Genomic DNA, 18,918 nt, shown 5'->3' with positions numbered 1-18,918 from the left:
TCTGGTACCTCTACACCCTTAGGAAGTAAAACTGAGCTAGAGGCAGGAGCACTTGTTCCTCAAAAGGAAGTAGCAGTTTGTCCTCCTGAGGTGGTCTCGATGTAACATAATATATAGCTATAGGTATTGCACACAAAATCTCTCTAACTTGTTCCGTGTCTTTTCCACCACTGACAGCCATCCATGCCTTGAGGCAGCAAATGTCCAACAGCAGCTTCCCAACAGAGTTCATCCTCCTGCCATTTGCAGCCACATGCAAGCTGCAGCTCCTGCACTTTGGGCTCTTCCTGGGCATCTACCTGGCTGCCCTCCTGGGCAACGGCCTCATCCTCACCACCATAGCCTGCGACCACTGCCTCCACACCCCCATGTACTTCTTCCTCCTCAAACTTGCCCTCCTTGACCTGGGCACTATTACCACCACTGTTCCCAAAGCTATGGCCAATTCCCTGTGGGACACCAGGGCCATTTCCTACACAGGTTGTGCTGCTCAGGTATTTTTCTTTTTCTTTTTCCTTTCAGCAGAGTTTTCTATTCTCACCATCATGGCCTATGACCGCTACATTGCCATCTGCAAACCCCTGCACTATGGGACAATAATGGACAGCAGAACTTGTGTCAACATGGCAGCAGCTGCCTGGGGCATTACTTTTCTCTATGCTGTGCTGCACACTGCCAATACCTTTTCCCTCCCCCTCTGCCAAGGCAATGCCCTGGACCAGTTCTTCTGTGATATTCCCCAGATCCTCAAGCTCTCCTGTTCAGATGCCTACCAAAGAGAAGTTGGGCTTCTTATGCTTAGTGTCGCTGTAGCATCAGGGTGTTTTGTTTTCCTTGTGCTGTCCTATGTGCAGATCTTCAGGGCTGTGCTGAAGATCCCCTCACAACAGGGACGGCACAAAGCCTTTTCCACGTGCCTCCCTCACCTGGCTGTGGTCTCCCTGTTCATCAGCAGTGGCACATTTGCCTACCTGAAACCCCCCTCCATGTCCTCCTTATCCCTGAATCTTTTGCTGACAGTTCTGTACTCGGTGGTGCCTCCAGCAGTGAACCCCCTCATCTACAGCATGAGGAACCAGGAGCTGAAGGATGCAGTGTGGAAAGTGATGACTGGAATGTGTCAGAAGCAATAAATGGCCTGTTTTCATCAGCATATCACTTACAATGTTACTCATTATATTCCCAAATGTTTGTTTTCTGTGAGTGTGACTTGCTGTTTTGTTTGTTTGTTTGTTTGTTTGTTTTTGCCTTACTTATGATTGTGTCTACAAAGGCACAAAGACATAACATTTTTCCTCCCCTTCATTTCAGTATATGCCTGCTTGAGTGACTCCAAGACTTGGTGAAAACAATGAGCCAGGCTCTCTGTATGTTTAAATAAAAGAAAGGACCCTGCAGTGACTTTCTTGCCTGAGATCCTTCCTCAGACACCTGTGGTGGAACTGCAGAGGCACTTGGCTGTGTGCAGAGGTGGAGGGGAGAAGAGTCCTGGTACAGCAGCATTGCCAGGGAGCCCGAGGGTTTGGTCTGTCCTGAGGTGCTCTCTTCCACCTCCCACTCTTTCCTCCAGAGCCCTTCTGTTGCTGTGAGTTCCGATTGCTCTTGTTACTTGCTCATTGTGCTGCTGTGGGGAAGTCCTTTGTCCACAGGCCAGGGTCTCTAACACAGCTGGCTCCCTACCAGCACCCCCACTGTAAAGTTCTTGAATCACATTTCCACACATGGGTGGGCATTTCCTTTAGGATGCAATGGAGTTGCTAAAGGCTGCATGAGGAAACGTGAGTCTGGACATGTAGAAGACCTTCTGAAGCATGAGCTGGTTGGCAGGCAGAGTACCTGAGGGACTGTGAAGGGCATGCACCTGGTGTTCCTGGGTGGGCTGGAAAGAGGCCTCATGATCACAACAGCTCCTTGTGACCCTTGTGGATGCTGGCTGTGAGGTCACTTCTGTCCCAGCCCCTGCCTGGCCAACAGCAGGGAGGCAGAGCCTCTGAGGTCACAAAGGCCTTCAGGAAGCTGCCCCCAACAGGGTGACACATTTGGGGAGGCCAGGGGAAATCTGGGTGAATAAAGGTGGGAGATTTGGGAGAGAGAAGAGGGACTTGACTAACAGAAAAGAAAGATCTGGAAGAGGTGAGAGGGGTTCAGGCAAGGCTGTGCTGCTGCAACACTTACTAGGAAAACATCCATGTCAAGCCCTGGCAATATTTCTAAACAGTAACCGTAAGCCCTACCCCTACATCTACATGCTATCCCTCTTTCTGAAAGGAATCCACTGCTCTTACTCCTAACCCCAAACCTCACCTGGCATGGGCTAGCCAAGTCCCAAATCCATAAGGCCTTACCATACACTCTTAGCTCAATTCTCACCCTATTCCTCAGACTTTCATCCCTATCATTGAATTCCAGCCTTAACATGATTCCTCAACAGAGCCCTGAAGAAAATCCCAACAGATAACATCGTCTCCACACTAGACACAGACTAGAAGCCAAAGCAGTAAACACAGGCCTCCCTCTAATACTCTGCCCAACCACTAACTCTGGAAGGCAAAATCTAATCCCTAAACCCCAACCTGAACACCTAAGCCCCAAATTCTGCATCCCTGTCGTCTAGTCACCTAACTGAAGCAGTTTGGCCTCATGAAGCTGAGCAGGGCATGAGAGTTCCTACAGCAATTGCTTGGTCTTGGAGGAGGCAGGTGAGGTGACATGGATGTGGTCAGGTCACAGGACTGAAGGAGGCGATGGGTGGGGATGTTCTGCTGAGATCAGCTGAGATTCAGGGTCTGAGGAGGCAGCAGGAGGCCCATGGCTGTACAGGTGGGTGTTGGAGCACATTTTCAAAGCTTGTTTGACTATTGCTTGAACTCCACAGGCTGGAAAGACTGCACTGAGCACTTTGGGGAGCTTTCCAGCTCAGAGTAGGGTAGGCACATGCCCTGAGCCAAGCTGGAATACCTCTGAGGAGTCCCCCTGGTCCTGGAATCACCAGCGTGTGTGTCACCCAATGTGTCCTGTCAGGAAATGCATGGGTGTGCAGAGCTGGGCCATGGTAGTGTGGTCACTGTTGCTCTGGGATGTGTGTGTGTTTTGGGTTTGGTGCAAATACCTGGGCTGGTTTCTAACCTCCCACCTAAACACAAGTGTGGAATAGCTCACCCCCTGCCAAAACCCTCCTTGTTTTATCTCACCCATGGAAGACAGAGACAAAAAAAAAAAAAAAAAAAAAAAAAAAAAAAAAAAAAAAGCAAGCTCTGAGCAGTTCTGTCAGGGTTTTCATCTGCTAGCAGCCCCAAAGCAGCAGCAGTGCCTTGTCATTGCCAGCTCATGGGTCTGCTGGTGCTTGTCTGGGCTCTGTTTTTACTTTGCAAGTGGGAAGTTGTACTGGGCTTACATGGAAAGGCTTTTGTAGTGGGAGGGCTTCAAGGGTAGTCTTTGTAAGGCATCCGTAAGTTGCCCCTTGTTAGGGAAGTGTCAGTTCCAGCTGGCTCCAAAATAGAGACACTGCTGGCCAATGCTCAGCCAATGAGTGATGCTGGTTGCACTTCTGTGAGAGCATTTTCAAGGAAGGGGAAAAAATGACATGAAGGAATAGCTGGGAGAGAAGAGTGAGAAAATGTGAGAGAAACAACCCCGCAGACACCAAGGTCAGTAAAGAAAGAGGGTGAGGTGGTGCTCCAGGTGCTGGAGAAGAAGCTCCCCTGTGGTGCACCATGTTGGAGCAGATCTCCAAGCTGCAGCTGATGGAAAACCCCATGTGGGAGCAGGTGGATGTGGCCTGAAGGAAGATGCAGCCCTTGGAGAGGCCCCTCAGGAGAAGACTCCACATCGGAACTGTGGAGAGCTCTAGGCAGCCTCTGGGGATGGGGCCTTTCTTCTGAAGACAAACTTATGTCAACTCTTTGACAGATACTGCACTTGCAAGAACAGGACTCAGGATGGCATAGCCCTTCAGGAAGGAGCTACCTTTAGGATTCCCTCAAAGCGTGGAACTCCTGGCTGTGTCACAGCTTGAGTCACTGCACTGTGAATGCTGACCTAGGTCCCACCATTACAGATCCAACCTCATGCTTTCCCTGCAGCCATTCCTCCCAGTCTTCCTGGTGCTGAAGACTCAAGCACACAGAGATAAAAGGGAGTGCAAGAATGCCACTGTTGTGCAAACTCAAAGACAATGATACATGCTAGCAAGTATATGGAACATGAGATGAGCACCAGCTCATCACAAGTACCAGATTCATGCTTAGTTGGTTTGAAAAGACTGAGCACAGGGCATTAGAAAAAAACAAAACAAAACAAGACAAAACAAACAAACAAACAACAACAAAAAAATATAACAGAAGGAGTTACATCTTTGCAATGTGGACTCAGCAGCAGCAATCCTGCAGAATGACAATCCATCTGGCCACTGATGGCTTGGACAAGTGTACAGTTTGCTGCTTGAAGAACTGTCTCAAGGCCATGCTCAAAGATTCTGCATGAAGAGAGATCAATCCAGTTGGGGTATAGTATCAGTGGCATTCCCCATGCCTCTGTACTGGATTCAGTTTGTTTACTATTTTGATGGATGATCTGAATGAGAAGAACAAGCGCACCCTCAGTACATTTGCAGATGATAACAAGTTAGCTGGCACAGTTGATCTTCTGGAGAATAGGAAAGCTTTGCAGAGGGATCTGGAAAGGCTAGATTGATGGACTGAGTCCAATCACATGACATTCAACAATGGTTAGTGTTGGGTCCTCCCCTTGAGTCATAACAACCCCATGCAGCAGCATAGGCTTGGGGAAGAACGACTGGAAAGCTGTCCAGCAGAAAAGCACCTGGGAGTGCTGGTTTACAGCCAGCTGAACATGAGCCAGTGGTGTAACCAGGCGGCCAAGAAGGCCAATGGCGTCCTGGCTTGCATCAGAACCAGGGTGGCCAGCAGGACCAGGGAAGTGTCTGTTCCCTTTGTACGTGGCACAGAATTATAGAATGTTGGAAGGGACCTTAGCAATCATGTAGTTCCACCACAGCCCCACACACAACCCCATCATAGGCAGGGACATGTTCCAATAGCTCATATGTGCTTACGAGGTCACTGTCAGCTGAAGATCTGATAGGCCATGAGCAGGCCCATGGCAGGTGAATGTTCTGTGGTAACAGTGGTGCCTGCATAGCTGACAGGCCGAGAGCAAGGATGGCCTGTGCTAGACGCTATGAGGACCCTGGTGCCTGAGAAGCTTGCGGGCCAGGAATAAGCACATGGCTAGTGTGGGTCTTTGGGAGCTTATGATGTCATGTCAGATATGGCACCCCATGCTTGATTTCTCCTGAAATCCACCAGAAACCCCAGGCACCTGCCTACTGGTGCATCACACTACTTCATAGGGGAGTAGAAACCAAACAAGTGTCTATGTGGTGCTCAGGTCAGTGGTGCCTGTGGAGCTGACAGACCAGCAGCAGGCCCACAGCTCTCGTAAGAGTTTGTGAGGTCACTGGTGCTTGAGAAGATGACAGGCAGGAAGGAGGCCCATGCCTGAGGAACGTACTTGTGATGCCACTCTTGGCTGAGTAGCCGACAGGGCAGGAGCAGGTGCATGGCCAGATAAGTTCTTGGGAGGTCACTGGAGCCTGACTACTTCCATGGTGAGTATGCATCAACTGCACGGACATCAGAGAATCACAGAGTCATAGAATGGTTTGGGTTGTAAGAACCCTAGTGACCATCTAGTCCACACCCGCTGCTACAGGCAGGGACACCTTCCTTTAGGCTACATGTGCTTATGAGGTCCTGGTCAGCTGAGGAGTTAATAGGCCAGGAGCAGTCCCCTGGCCTGTGGATGTCATTTGGATGCCAGTGGTGCCTGTGTAACTAACTGGCTGAGAGCAAACATGGCCTGTGCTAGATGCTGGGAGGACCCTGGTGCCTGAGAAGCCAGGAGGCCAGGAATAAGCACATGGCTTGTGTGGGTCTCTGGGGAGGTCACTGGTGATCAATTAGCTGATAGGTCAGGGCAAGGCCCACGGATTGTAAAGGTACCTGTGAGGTCACTGGTGCCTGAGGAGGTGGCAGGCCTGGAACAGGCCAAGAACTTGTGTAAGTGTTTGTGAGGTCATTGCTGTCTGAATATGGGCCAGGAGCAGGCCCTTGGCAGGTGAAGATGCTATGGCATCACCTGGAGCTGTGTTGGGCAGAATCATGAAATAGCCCGAGCTGGAAAGAATCAAGGATCAGTGAGTCAAACTCCAGCCACCAGACAACAAAATAAATTATATATGTATCTAAAAAACTATACAAACTGTAAATGTATATTAAAAATATTAAAATATATAATGTATATATTCATAAAACCCAAACCTTTTACATATGTATAATACATATAAAATTAATGTAATAAAAAATAAAATAAAATAAAATAAAAATAAAATAAAAATTAAAATAAAATAAAATAAAATAAAATAAAATATATAATATAATTAATATAATATATTACACTGTATAATATAACATAATACTGTATAATATACCACAATACTTTATGTAATATAAATATATATCAAATAAAAATATAATATAATCTGTACTATAATATCGGTAATTATATATTATATAATATGAACTATATAATAATACATACAATATGTAAGAATAATATTTAATCTAATAAAATATATAAAAATATAATATATTAATGTATAAGTAATATATATATTGTATATATTCAGAAAAATGTGTGTTCTATTAAAAATATAAAATGTATATATATATGTGTGTATTTATGTATATATATATATATATATATATAATAAACGATACGTCTGAGAGCATTGTCCCAACACTTCTTGGACTCTGCCAGGCTTGGAGCTGTGGGGAGGCTGGGAGGCACCGCAGGGCCATGCCTGGGCACGGGGCCAGGAGGAAACCACCGTCTTCCTGCCCGGGCGCCATGTCACGTGGGCTGCGGTTTGTGCACCTGCAGTGGCAGGCAGGCTCCAGCTCCCGACCCGCCGCGGGGAATAACGGCCCCTGGGTGACACGCTGAGAGCCAGGGAGATGCCTGAGGCTCTGGGCTGCAGCTCTGCTGCCAGGGCAGGCCCTGGACCAGCTCTGGCTGCTGCCGGGACCCCACAGGAGGCTCCCTGGGGAGGGACGGGACAGCCAGCACCCCCATCATGGGGCTCTGGCCCTGCCCAAGGGCCTTTCCCAGCTGCTGCTGCCAGCACAGCAGGGGCTGTAGCAGGGGCAGGGGCTGGTCCCTTCCCAGCCTGACACAGCCCTGCTGCAGGACCAGACCTGAGGATTCCATGGCACAAGGACAGACGGACAATCGCACCTTGGACTCTTGGATGCTACAGCTCAGGAGATGCTCCGTGCTCCCACAGCAGGCTGCAAGGGGTGTCAGAGCCATCTGCCCCCACACCCAGCCCTACCCCACGATGATGTCCCACCGCAGTGACGTGAGACCCGCAGCGGAGCCGTCCCTCATATATGGTCATGAAGAGCGCTGGAGAAGTTCATTGGAGAGCTGGGCTGCGTCGGAGGGGAGATAAGTGCCGATAACGTCTAAAAAGGTGCCTGCTGCTTCGATTGGCTCCTCCTGCAGCTGGGACAGCATCTGCACAGATATATTGCCCTCCCATCATCGCCATTGCCCCGTGGGTCCCCAGGAGCTCCAGCAGCAGGGCCGTGCTGTCAGGACAGGAGCCTCAGGATGGGGACAGAGGGACTCCTGTCCCCTTGGGTGCTGTGTCTGCTCCTCTGGGTGCAGCCTTGCAGAGGTAAGTGCCAGCTTCTCTGTTCCACAGCCTTGGGACAGTGGGTGGCAGTGGGGCCATTGTGACCTCTCTGGGAGTGGGGTTGTTTTCAGGCACCACTGAAATGAGAGGCAGAAGGTTCTCAGTCTCTCAGCTCTGTTCTTTAATCTGTGCCTGTCTGGGTGGGAGGGGGTAATCCATTTTCATACCTCCCATGTTTTTGGCAGCCCACACCTGGCTTCATTTCTAGACACCTTGTCCTTGGGCACCATTTTGCGACCCCTTGTTCCCCACTACTGTGCCTCTGGATCTGGAGGATTTCCAGACAGTGAGGGTGGCCCTCAGTGAGCTCCAGGGCACAGCCAATGTCTGGGATGCCCCAGGGGGGTTGTGTGCTGTTCCCTGCCCCTGGGATCTGGGGAAGCACTGACTCCAGGAGGGCAGGTTGTGTCCCATTAACAGAAGGGGACTGAGGCATTTGCACCAAGAGGTGCTCTTCTTGGGGGTCCTGGTCAAGCACAGGGGCCAGTCTGACAGCAGGGATGGGGAAGGGACGTGGGCTGTTGGTATCCTTGTGGTCAACCCAGACAGTGGGTTTGGGAGGTGCCTGTGGCAGACAATGGGCAATGGAAGCTGCTCAGGGGCATGGGTCTGTTTGGGGGACACTGGGATGGGGAAGAGTGGGAACCCTGTGCAGGGCTGGGGGTTGTGTTGGGCAGGACAGGGGGCCACTGGGGTAGGAGGAGGTGGTGAGGGCTGTGGGGCAGCAAATGGCCCAGGAGGGCTAGAGCTGGGTACCCCCAGCCCAGCATAGCCCATGGGGAGAGGAGGAACCCCCCGCAGCCCCTGAGATAGCCTATGGGGACAGGGATCCCACCCTGGGAACTGGGAGTCTGCTTGGGGAGGGGGTCCTCACGGACACGCAATGTGGGGCTCAAAAGTCTCCTGACCCTTCCTGTGTTGGTGTTTGAAGGGGCTGTGGAGGTGAGGCTGGTGGATGGCGACAGGCGCTGTGCTGGGAGAGTGGAGGTGAAACATCAGGGCCAGTGGGGGACCGTGTGCAGTGACCGCTGGGACATGACCGATGCTGCAGTGGTTTGTAGGCAGCTGGGCTGTGGGGTTGCTCTCAAAGCTCATCGGAATGCACACTTTGGGCCAGGATCTGGACGCATTTGGATGGATGATGTTAATTGTCATGGCACCGAGTCTGCCCTGTCTGACTGCACACACACAGAAAGGGCTGAAACATACTGCGATCACAGATTTGATGCTGGAGTGACATGCTCAGGTAAGGACTGAACTTGTTCCCTACTTCTGGGATGAGGACACTTCTACGGGACCTGGCTGTGACCTCAGGAAGCAACAAGTGCACACCAGAACATGGCTGTGTGTGTCAAGTTGCACTCTGATCTGGGTCTATCACTGCTGGTGTCCCTTGTCCCTTGAGAAAGCCCAGTGGGAGCACACTGAGCCTGGCCCTGAAGCTGGAGCAGCCAAGCCTGGGGAGGTGACTGGGTCTGGGAGAGGAAAGCCCTCACCCTTCCCCACTGTGCTGCCTGGTTCCCATCTTTCTCCTCCATTCGCCCAGGCCCTGTCTGGCAGGCTGGTCCCTATGCCAGGGGAATCTAGAGCAGCTCCCCCAGCCACCAGCAGCCTCAGGGAAGGGCGTGCAATGGCCCAGGACTTTCGGGTTGTACCCCCAGCAGACAAGAGAACCTCGGCCAAAGCAGAGGGGCTGCTCAGAGGGCAGGAGAACTGGGCTTGGGCAGAGGAAGAAGGTGGCAAATGGCACCTTGTTTCTTTCCCAGAGTCAACCTATGAGAGCCAGGTCCTGAGACACAGCCCGTCCAGGGCATGCTGACCCACTTCTGAGCCTCTCCTTCGTGCTCTGTGCCCCAGGGGCTGTGCCACTACCTCCTGGCTCTCCTCAGTGCCTGCCCTTACACCGAGAGCTCATGTCAACCCAGAGCTGCCCTCTGCCTGATCTCCTGCCCTCTGCTTGGCTGGTGGACGGGGAGGTGCATCTCAGCACCACACACTGTCCCTACTGAAGGACCCCTCTTTGTCTATTCCCTTGATGTGCCCCCTCTAACAGAAGCTCTTCAAGAACTCCATCATTCGCTGGGAATAGGGGTGCTTTTTGGCAGACCCAAGGATTTCTTCTAACTGTCCTGAGCCCCGTGGGGCAGAGCCAGCTACAGCAGCCCCTGGTGCCTGGGCCCATTTCCCTGGGCCCACGTGCTGTGGATGCTGCAGTGCTGGGTCTGGGGCCAGGCAGCCCAGGGACTCTGGGCAGCAGCAATTTGTCTGAGCAGTGCCTGCAGCTGGGGGCTGGGAGAGAGGGCAGCCCATGGGTGCTGGGCTGGTTTCTGAGGAGCAGCAGGGGGACCCTGACCTCTTTGTGCCTTCAGCACACCCTGAGAGCTGCTGGGCTGGCCATGGGGCTCTGCATGTGGCCACCTTAGGGATGAGGTGGGAGGTGGGCACGGAAGTGCCAGAGGGCTCTGGGAACTCACAGGTCTCCTTGGTTGCTCCAGGATTTGTCCGGCTGGTCGGAGGGGACAGCCCCTGCTCTGGAAGTGTGGAGGTCTACGACAGGGACCAGTGGAAAGCTGTCTGTCACTCCCACTTTGGTGCCAAAGCTGCCGAGGTGGTGTGCAGGGAGCTACAGTGTGGCACAGCCCTGTCTGTCCATGGGGCAGCTCAGCTGGGAGAAGGGGCCGGTCCTGTCTGGGACAGAGAGCTGCAGTGTGTGGGGAATGAATCCGTCCTCTCCTTCTGCCCCACGGAGGCCCCCAAGGACAAAGCCTGCACCCACAGCAATGGCACTCATGTCACCTGCACACGTAAGGACTTGGGGTGGTATGGTGCCCACGGGGGCTGTGTTGGGGGCAGGAGAGCAGGGTGGGCACTGGGCTGTGCTGGGTCGGGGACAGGTGGGGTGAGGTGGTGGTCTGCAACCCTAAAATTAGAGTGCTGCAGGAGGAGAAAGGCACGCTGTCCCTTTGGCCTCTCCTGCAGCTCCTGTGGGAGCAAGAGCACAAATGTGGCCTCTCTCACCCTCCTTTGTCCTTGAGTACACAGGGTTCAGGCTGGTGAATGGCAGCAGAGCATGTGAGGGCAGGGTGGAGGTCGCGGTGCTGGGGACGTGGGGGACCCTCTGTGCCTCCCGCTGGGACCTCTCGGACGCCCACGTTCTGTGTCGGCACCTCGGCTGTGGCTTTGCTGAGTCCATTCCTGGAGGAGGGCATTTTGGGAGAGGAACCGGCCCCGTCTGGAGAGACTCGTTCCACTGTGACGGGACTGAAGCCCACCTGGGGCAGTGCCCGGTGACTGCCCTGGGGGCCTCGCCGTGCTCCCAGGAGAACGCTGCTGCTGTCATTTGCTCAGGTGAGTGCTGGTCAGTGCTGCAAAGTCCATTTGCCCCTGGTGTGTGACACGGCCACCTGGAGACGCCACTGCAGTGCCGGGCTGAATTTTTCCTCTCACCAGGCCCGGCTCACCACATGTCTGTACGGTTGGTGGGTGGAAGGAGCCGGTGCGATGGACACGTGGAGGTCTTCCAGCACGGGACGTGGGGCAGAGTCCTGGATGAGCAGTGGGACATGCAGAAGGCCAGCGTGGTGTGCCGGCAGCTGCAGTGCGGAGAGGCAGAGGCAGCCTACACCCCTGTGAGGGCCGAGCGAGGGCTGGGCCCCGTGGGGCTGCGTGGGGTGCGGTGTGCAGGGCACGAGGCTGACCTGAGCCTCTGTAACACCTCCCTGCCTCAGAGCATGTCAGCAGCAGGGATCATGGAGGACGTGGGGGTCGTGTGCCACGGTGAGTGGTGCTGCACGTCCCCCATCTGTGGGGCTGGGAGGGCAGCCAGCCCCTGACAGCCGGGGTTCTCCCTGCTGCAGGGAGCCGGCGGGTCCGGCTGGCGGACGGGGCCGGGCGCTGTGCCGGGAGAGTGGAGATCTACTACCAGGGGCGCTGGGGCACCGTCTGCGACGACGCCTGGGACCTGGCCGACGCCGCCGTCGTTTGCCGCCAGCTGGGCTGCGGAGGGGCCCTGGAGGCAGCTGGCTCTGCTCGGTTTGGGGAGGGCTCCGGGCAGATCTGGCTGGATGGCGTCAACTGCTCCGGGGCCGAAGCTGCTCTCTGGGACTGCCCTGCCAAGGCCTGGGGGCAGCACAGCTGCGGGCACAAGGAGGACGCTGGAGTCATCTGCTCAGGTTTGTGCTGGGAGTGGGGAGGAGAGCTGGGGACAGTGAGGCTGGGGCAAGGGTAGAGCCAGGTAGGGCCAAGGCCATCAGTGGCTGCCATCCAAGGATGTCCCTGGGGCCTTTCCTCCTTCCAGAGTTCACGGCCCTGAGGCTGGAGAACAGCGACGGCTGCTCCGGGCGCCTGCAGGTTTTCTACAACGGGACGTGGGGCAGCGTTTGCTCCAACTCCATGACCACCGAGACGGTGTCACTGGTGTGCAAGGAGCTGGGCTGCGGGAATGAAGGGGACCGGGAAATATTCTTTAATTATGCCAAGCTGTCTGGCACCACATGGCTGGATGACGTGGAGTGTGGGAAGAGCAACAGCTCCTTCTGGCAGTGTCCCTCTGATCCCTGGAATCCGCAGTCGTGTGATGACCTCCGAGAAGAGACCCACATCACCTGCAATGGTAAATCTGAGACATCAAGGCACCAGGTCCTGTTCCCCAATGGGTATGGTGAAATGCAGAGAAGGAACCCAGAGGGGCTTTGACTTCCTGCATTAGACCCTGTTGCTGCTGGTGGCACAAAGGTGACTTCAGCTATTGGAGCCACCCATGTCCACCAGCAGCAGTCAACAGCCGGGCTGCCAGCAGCCCCTGGGGGATGCAGAGACAACTCCAGGCAAGGTCTCAGAGGAGACCATATAGGGCTTTCAGGAGTCCTCCCTCCTGGGACAGCCTCCTGCTGCTCTATGAACCAGGGACCCTGAGGGGCCGAGCACTTGGGTCCCCCTGCAGTACCGTGTGTGTCCCCTGAGTGAACAGGGTTCTGCTGCTGCCCTGACCCAGGCAGCATGGGGACGTGTGAGCAGAGGTCAGCTCTGGTCTCTTCTGCACGACCCCCAGAACAACCCTTTTCAGCCCAACTTCTCTTTCCTTTGGGACATGGACAGAAAGGCCGCAGGTGGCTGCATGCCCCAACTCCACCAGCTGCACAGGTAGGGAGATGCCCCTGCACTTGCCCCCCTCACCTGGCAGGGCTCCCCCAGCTGTCCTGGTGCCATGGGAGGTCTCTGCCTCCGCAGAGAGGGAGAAGATCCGTGTTGTGGGAGGCAAGGACGGCTGCTCGGGCAGAGTGGAGATCTGGCACCGCGGCACCTGGGGGACACTGTGTGACAATGCCTGGGACATGCGGGATGCCGAGGTGGCATGCAGGCAGCTGGGCTGTGGCCCCGCGGTCTATGCCCTGGGCCAGGCTGCTGCTGGAGAGGGGATGGGCCCCATGTGGCTGATGGAGTGCAGGGGGACGGAGCTGTCTCTGCAGGACTGCTGGGCCCAGCCAGGGCACAGCGGTGCCTGCCAGCATAAGGCAGATGCGGCTGTGCATTGCTCAGGTGAGCAGTGGGTCTGGGAGACATGGCTGGGGGCTTGGCAAGGAGCTGGCTTGGGCGTCTGCCCTGCTGGATCCAGGCATGGCCGCAGTGCAGGCCTGAGCAAGGTTGTCCCTGCAGAGTGGGAGGCTGGTGGTGGGTGGGGAGCAACCTCTGTGGGGCTGGATGTCCCAGAACATCCCCTGGGCTGCCTTCACCAGAGCAGTGGTGCTGGGCCCTGTCCCTTCCACCCTGCCCAGCCCCGCAGGAGGGACAATTCAGGTGGCACATGCTGGGGCCATCTGCCAGGGAGGCTGCCTGGTGCCACAGCCCCAGCCTCTCAGCCCAGCTCTCCTTCTGCTCCCCTGCAGCTGCACCCAGGACAGCAACATCCCCCCCACAAGCAGGTAAGCTGTCCTTCCCCAGAGCTGGGTCTGAACATGGCCACGCTGTGACCCACAGCCAGGGGAAGGGGCTCCCTGTTGGGCTGTGAGACTCACAGAAAACCAAAGCAGCTGGGAGAAATCGGTGATGGACCCAGCAGGGTGGGAGCTGCCCCATCACCCAGCCCTGTCCCCCACAGCCCCTGCTGCCTTGTGTGGTCAGGAGTGGCATGTCCTGCCCCCAGCCTCTCCCTTGTCTGATGCTGCCCCTGCCATGTTCCTGCCCATGCAGATCCCCCACAGGGCCGTCCGACCACCAGCAGAGAGGGACTCTCGGTGCCTGTCATCATCTGCATCATCCTGGGGGCCCTCCTCTGCCTGCTCCTGGCCCTCCTGGCTGGGCAGGTGCGAAGCGCCAGGGCTCAGCGCAGAGGTGGGTCCTTCCCCAGTGGTCCTGGGGGGGAGATGCCTCCTGGCAGGGCTGGGGGTGTTGGTGTCCTTGGGCACAGAAACAGAGCCGTGTGCTGCCTCCTGCCCCATGTGCTGCCCCACTGACTGACAGACCATGGGGCACCAACATCAAGGGGTGGAGAGAGCCCAGAGCCTGAGGCATCAGTTCTGGGGTGAGAAGAGAAATGTGAGAGCTGGGCTGGGTGAGAAGGGGAGGATGCACTGCTGGCAGTGCTCTGGGCAGCAGTGGCAGGAGGAGCATGGGGCAGCGGAATCCATCACCGTGGTGTCAGCCACCTCCCAGCAGGGCACAGGCTGTGCTATTGCTGTGTGGGGCAGAGATCGAGCAGCTCCATGGGGAGGAGAAATATGGGAATTGGTGCAGGGTCTGCACTGGGACGTGACCCAAGAACCAAAGGGGCACAAGGGCTGTCTCCAAATGCGAGGCTGATGCTGCCCCAGACCATCTCCATGGGGATGCTGCCCTCCCTGGGGATGTGGCTGCAGTGCCAACACAACACAGTGGGGCTGTGCTGTGGGGACAGCCCTGTGCTGGCCCAGGGAATGGGGCTGGGGAAGCCCAGTGGGGTCCTGTCCCTCTCTGCCCATTCCCAGACCAGCCGTGCCTCTGTCCTCAGGCTCCGGGAGAGCTGGGGAGCCCTTCCCTGAGGCCGTGTACGAGGAGATCGCTTACAGCCTGGCGTGGGAGAAGCAGGCGAGGTTCAGTCTCTCAGGTGGGTGCAGGTAACCTGTGGGGGCACATCTGCTGTGTCCATTCTCCGTGTCTCTGACCAGGGCTGTGCCCTGCAGCTCCTGCCCATGGTCCCTGAAATGGTTGGACCATGGGGTCTGTGGGAGAGCATCCAGGTGTTGGCCCCCACAGAGGAGCTTCCTCCACACCAGCTCTGCCCATCCCAGAGGGGACAGCCCCTCTCTGCTTGTCCCTGCACCTTATTGAGAGCCAAGGGCTAAGCAAAGGGCTGTCCCAGGACAGCTCTGGGAACCTCTCTGGGAAGTGCCTTGTCTCAAGGGAACTGGTCTCCTTCCCATGCACCCCCAGCTCGGTGGGTGCCCATCCCCAGCAGTGCTGACCACCAGTCTGGTCAGCAGGGCTCATCCCACAGCACCCATTGCAGCTCTCTGCAGCCTCCTTTTCAGAGGGGTCCCTGACCCAGCTGCAGCCCTACCCCAGGCACATGAGCAGGAGGATGATCTGGGGCCACACCCAGGCATAAGAGGTCGGGGAGGGGGGAGAAGAAAGGGCTCCATTTCTCCTCCCTGCAGACAGACCAGACAGACAGCAGTGCCACTGAGTGTTATCATCAGACCTGGTTGCATAAAGGCTCTGCTGTGACCCTGACACCAGCAGCATGTCAGCCCTGTGTCCCACACACCCTCCCATCCTCTGCTCTGCAGAACATCTCTTCTCATTGCCACCACCTTCCCTCTCCTTTCAGATGTCCCTGTCCTGCCCGGAGGTTACCCAGCAGATGGCTATGATGATGCTGGGGAGGTTTCTGACCCTGGGGAGGATCCTGTCCCTGGGCAGAGGGACTGGGAAGTGCCCAGGACACCAGAGGAAGGAGATGGGCGCAGGGATGCAGCCACAGGTGAGAGGGCAATACAGCACTGCCACTTCCTAGGTGCCAACCCCAGGCCTAGGAGAATCCATGCCATATTGAAGGCCTGACCATCCATGGAGAACCTGTCCTGAGAGATTTTGTGGGGGCTGGGAGAATGAGCCGAATGTCTCAGGCTGGTGAGGACGAGGAAGGTGATAAACAGCTCTGAGGGGCATCCCACAGGCCCAACCACAGCAGCCTGCCTTGATGCTTACAGGGGGAAGCCTGCACTCCCGGAGAAGTGCTGGGGTCCCTGGAGCTGATGGACACACCTCGTCACCTTTCCTGGGGAGCACGGGCTATGACGATGTTGAAGAGGTGTCTCTGGCATATCCCCATGAGGACACCCAGGATGTGACACCAGAGCTCCATGCACAAGAGTTCCAGAGCCCCAGGCCAGCAGACACCAGCCCTGCTGAGCAGCTGGGTGCAGCTGGGAGGGAGGAGAGCTCAGTGCCACTGGGAGAGCCGTGAGTGCCAGGGAATGGTCTCCCTTTTCCAGCAGTCAGCAGACGCACATGGGTATTTCCCCTCTTGGTATTCCCCTGTTTTTATGCTGTGTGTTGGTATTTCCTCATATTAAAACCCTCTGGGGGCTTTGCCCCAGGTCCAGTGCTTCCCTGCCCAGGTGTCATGGTGTCTCCCTGAGGCTGATGGAGGGGAGAAGAGCTCAAAGATCCAGCAGTTGGGAAGGGGCACATCTTAGAGCCAGCAGGATCGTGGTCTTGCTGTGGTGTTGACAGAGCCCCTGGTCCCTGGACATTATTCCTACTGACAGAAACATTTCTGTCCTGCCAGCCACAGGCAGTTTCCAGACAAAGTGGATCTTTGGGAAGCCCCATGAGACACTCACTGGCATTTCCCACCCTCTGCTGCCTTGGGCCCCCATGGAGGCCAAGGATGCCTGCCCAGCACCCATGGGCAGAGATAACTCAGCTGCAAGACTTGAACAGGGAGATGTCTTGGACCCTTGGGCAGGACTTGGCACCAGCTCCTGCTAGTGGGTCCCCACAGCCCTCAAGCTCTTCCCCAACAGGCTCTTCTGCTGCAGGCTGGGAAGTGCTTTTGGTAGTGGGATGGTGGGCTGGAACACCTCTTGGAGCATCTATTTAATCCCTTTGGGTCATCTCTCCTGGCTGTGTATAGTCTCCTTTGGGTGAAGAACTGTCTGGAGGGCCATGGAAGCCCAGCAGGTTGTGGTTAATGGAGTTAAGTCCAGTTGGCGTCCCGTTACAAGTGGCATCACCCAGGGGTTGGTACTGGGGCCTATCTTGTTTAATACCTTTATTGATGACCTAGATGAGGGGATTGAGTGTACCCTCAGTATGTTTGCAGACGATGGCCTGAGCAGCCATTCCTGCAGCCCCTGCCCATGCTGCCCACAGCCCCCCAGCTGGTGGTGCTGCTCTGTAGAGCAAGGGGGCTGTGGTGAGTGGAGCCGTGGGGGCACTCTGTAGGGCTGTGTTGGTCAGGCTGGGGAGGCAGAGCCATCCGGTGGGGGGCACTGGCACTGACTGCCTCCCACACAAGTGGTTCCTTGGCCATGGATAGCCAGCACAGATAGCCGGACTTCTTCAGAGTCAGAGACTCATGGAATACTCCAAGCTGGAAGGGACCCACAAGGGTGACCCACTTCCCATGTCAGATGATGCACAAGTGACCCACTTCCAACGTCAGGATATGTTTTGGGGTGATTCACTGTATTAAATCCATGAAATTTCACCAGAGGTGTAACAAATATCTCAGCAGAGAGCTTTCCCCATGCCTGCTGTGTCCCTGGAGTTGCAGAGCTCTCCTTTGCCTGTTCCTACCCAGATTCAGCACCTCAGGGTGGCTTCACCTGGGATGTGCCCGTGCTCTATGGCCTCCATGTGCTATTGACTCCTGGGCACACACTGTCACTGCAGAGTGATTGGGCTCTCCTGGCAGCTCCCGCTTTCCTCCAGAAAGAAGCCTGCCTGCCATCATCCCTCTCACCTATTGTGTACAGAGGCAGGTGAATTCACTGTCTCTGTGGATGCTGTCCAAGAACACAGAACAATAACAGGTGCAGCCTGGCAATGCTGCTGTGGCAGGACCCTTCTTCCCTCCACCTCTGCACTCTGCCATGTGCCCCTGAAGCTCCACCACAGGTCTACAAGGACGGGTATCAGGCACGTGAGTCAATGCATGGTATTTCCTTTTATTAAAATACACAGAAAGCCTGATCCACAATTTATACAAAGACTTGGAGTCACGTGAGACAGGTACATACAGTGTAGGAAGGTATGAACAATGATATTTCTTTGTGGGAAACACTATGAGAAATAAAGCAAAGTAAAAAAGAAAAAAAAAATAGAAACAAATAGAAAGATTTCTGGGTCTGTATACAGTTAAAATTAAGAACACAGGCAGCTTGTTCCTTCTGAAAAACCTCCATTCATCACTTTCCACATGGCTTCCTTCAGCTCCTGATTCCTCATGCTGTTGATGAGGGGGTTCACTGCTGGAGGCACCACCGAGTACAGAACTGCCAGCAAAAGATTAAGGGAGGAGGAGGACATAGAGGGGGGTTTCAGGTAGGCAAAGAAGGCAGTGCTGAGAAACAGGGAGGCAACAGCCAGGTGAGGGAGGCATGTGGAAAAGGCTTTGTGCCGGCCCTACTGTGAGGGGATCCTCAGCATGGACCTGAAGATCTGCATGTAAGAAAGCACAAAGAAAACAAAACACCCAAAGGTTCAACATATACTAGGCACAAGAAGCCCAACTTCTCTGAGGTAGGCATTTGAGCAGGAGAGCTTCAGGATCTGGGGAATTTCACAGAAGAACTGGTCCAGGGCATGGCCTTGGCAAAGGGGGAAGGGAAAGCTATTGGCAGTGTGCAGCACAGCATAGAGAAAGCCACTGCCCCAGGCAGCTGCAGCCATGTACACACGATTTCTGCTGTCCATTATTGCCCCGTAGTTTCAGCTGAGTCAAACTAGGCATCTCATATTTTGTTTGCAGTTCAGAGGCTAGAAGGGGGCTTAGCTGCCTCCCTGTGCCTCACAGAATCCCACCGGAGTTGGGATTCCTCTTGCCTTGGTTCAGGTGGGTACAAACCAGGCAGCATGTCAGCTGCTCATCTCAGCTCTCAGCATTTTGAATGGAGAAAGAGACCAAGAGGGAGCTGTTCAGAGGCAGACACCAT

At 55.2% G+C, this 18,918-nt stretch overlaps 2 protein-coding genes across 8 annotated transcripts in view; both read left to right on the top strand.

The window, feature by feature from the left end:
• LOC137847094 (antigen WC1.1-like) overlaps window positions 1-18,918 on the top strand; it is a 433,117-nt gene that overhangs the window by 147,852 nt on the left and 266,347 nt on the right. For 2 of the 7 annotated variants that reach the window (XM_068665368.1, XM_068665365.1), the window contains exons 3-8: window positions 10,276-10,584; window positions 10,823-11,128; window positions 11,231-11,557; window positions 11,638-11,952; window positions 12,078-12,392; window positions 12,878-12,922. In XM_068665368.1, the coding sequence (XP_068521469.1) occupies window positions 10,276-10,584; window positions 10,823-11,128; window positions 11,231-11,557; window positions 11,638-11,952; window positions 12,078-12,392; window positions 12,878-12,922 (1,617 nt within the window). Of the gene's footprint in view, window positions 1-6,980; window positions 7,763-8,711; window positions 9,027-10,275; window positions 10,585-10,822; window positions 11,129-11,230; window positions 11,558-11,637; window positions 11,953-12,077; window positions 12,393-12,877; window positions 12,923-13,009; window positions 13,319-13,665; window positions 13,702-13,969; window positions 14,111-14,765; window positions 14,862-15,584; window positions 15,738-15,966; window positions 16,357-18,918 lie in introns of those variants that run through there. The other 5 variants (XM_068665364.1, XM_068665363.1, XM_068665366.1 and 2 more) reach the window with 5 other exon arrangements.
• Window positions 201-1,133, top strand: LOC137847341 (olfactory receptor 14C36-like). Its single transcript, XM_068665626.1, has one exon. The coding sequence runs from the start codon at window positions 201-203 to the stop codon at window positions 1,131-1,133; it is 933 nt and encodes a 310-aa protein (XP_068521727.1).

The sequence above is a fragment of the Anas acuta genome, chromosome W (genome assembly GCF_963932015.1).
Source record: "Anas acuta chromosome W, bAnaAcu1.1, whole genome shotgun sequence".
Lineage (NCBI taxonomy): Eukaryota > Metazoa > Chordata > Aves > Anseriformes > Anatidae > Anas > Anas acuta.
The sequence above is the reverse complement of the archived record's forward strand: the minus strand, read 5'-3'. Positions and strand labels throughout refer to the sequence as shown.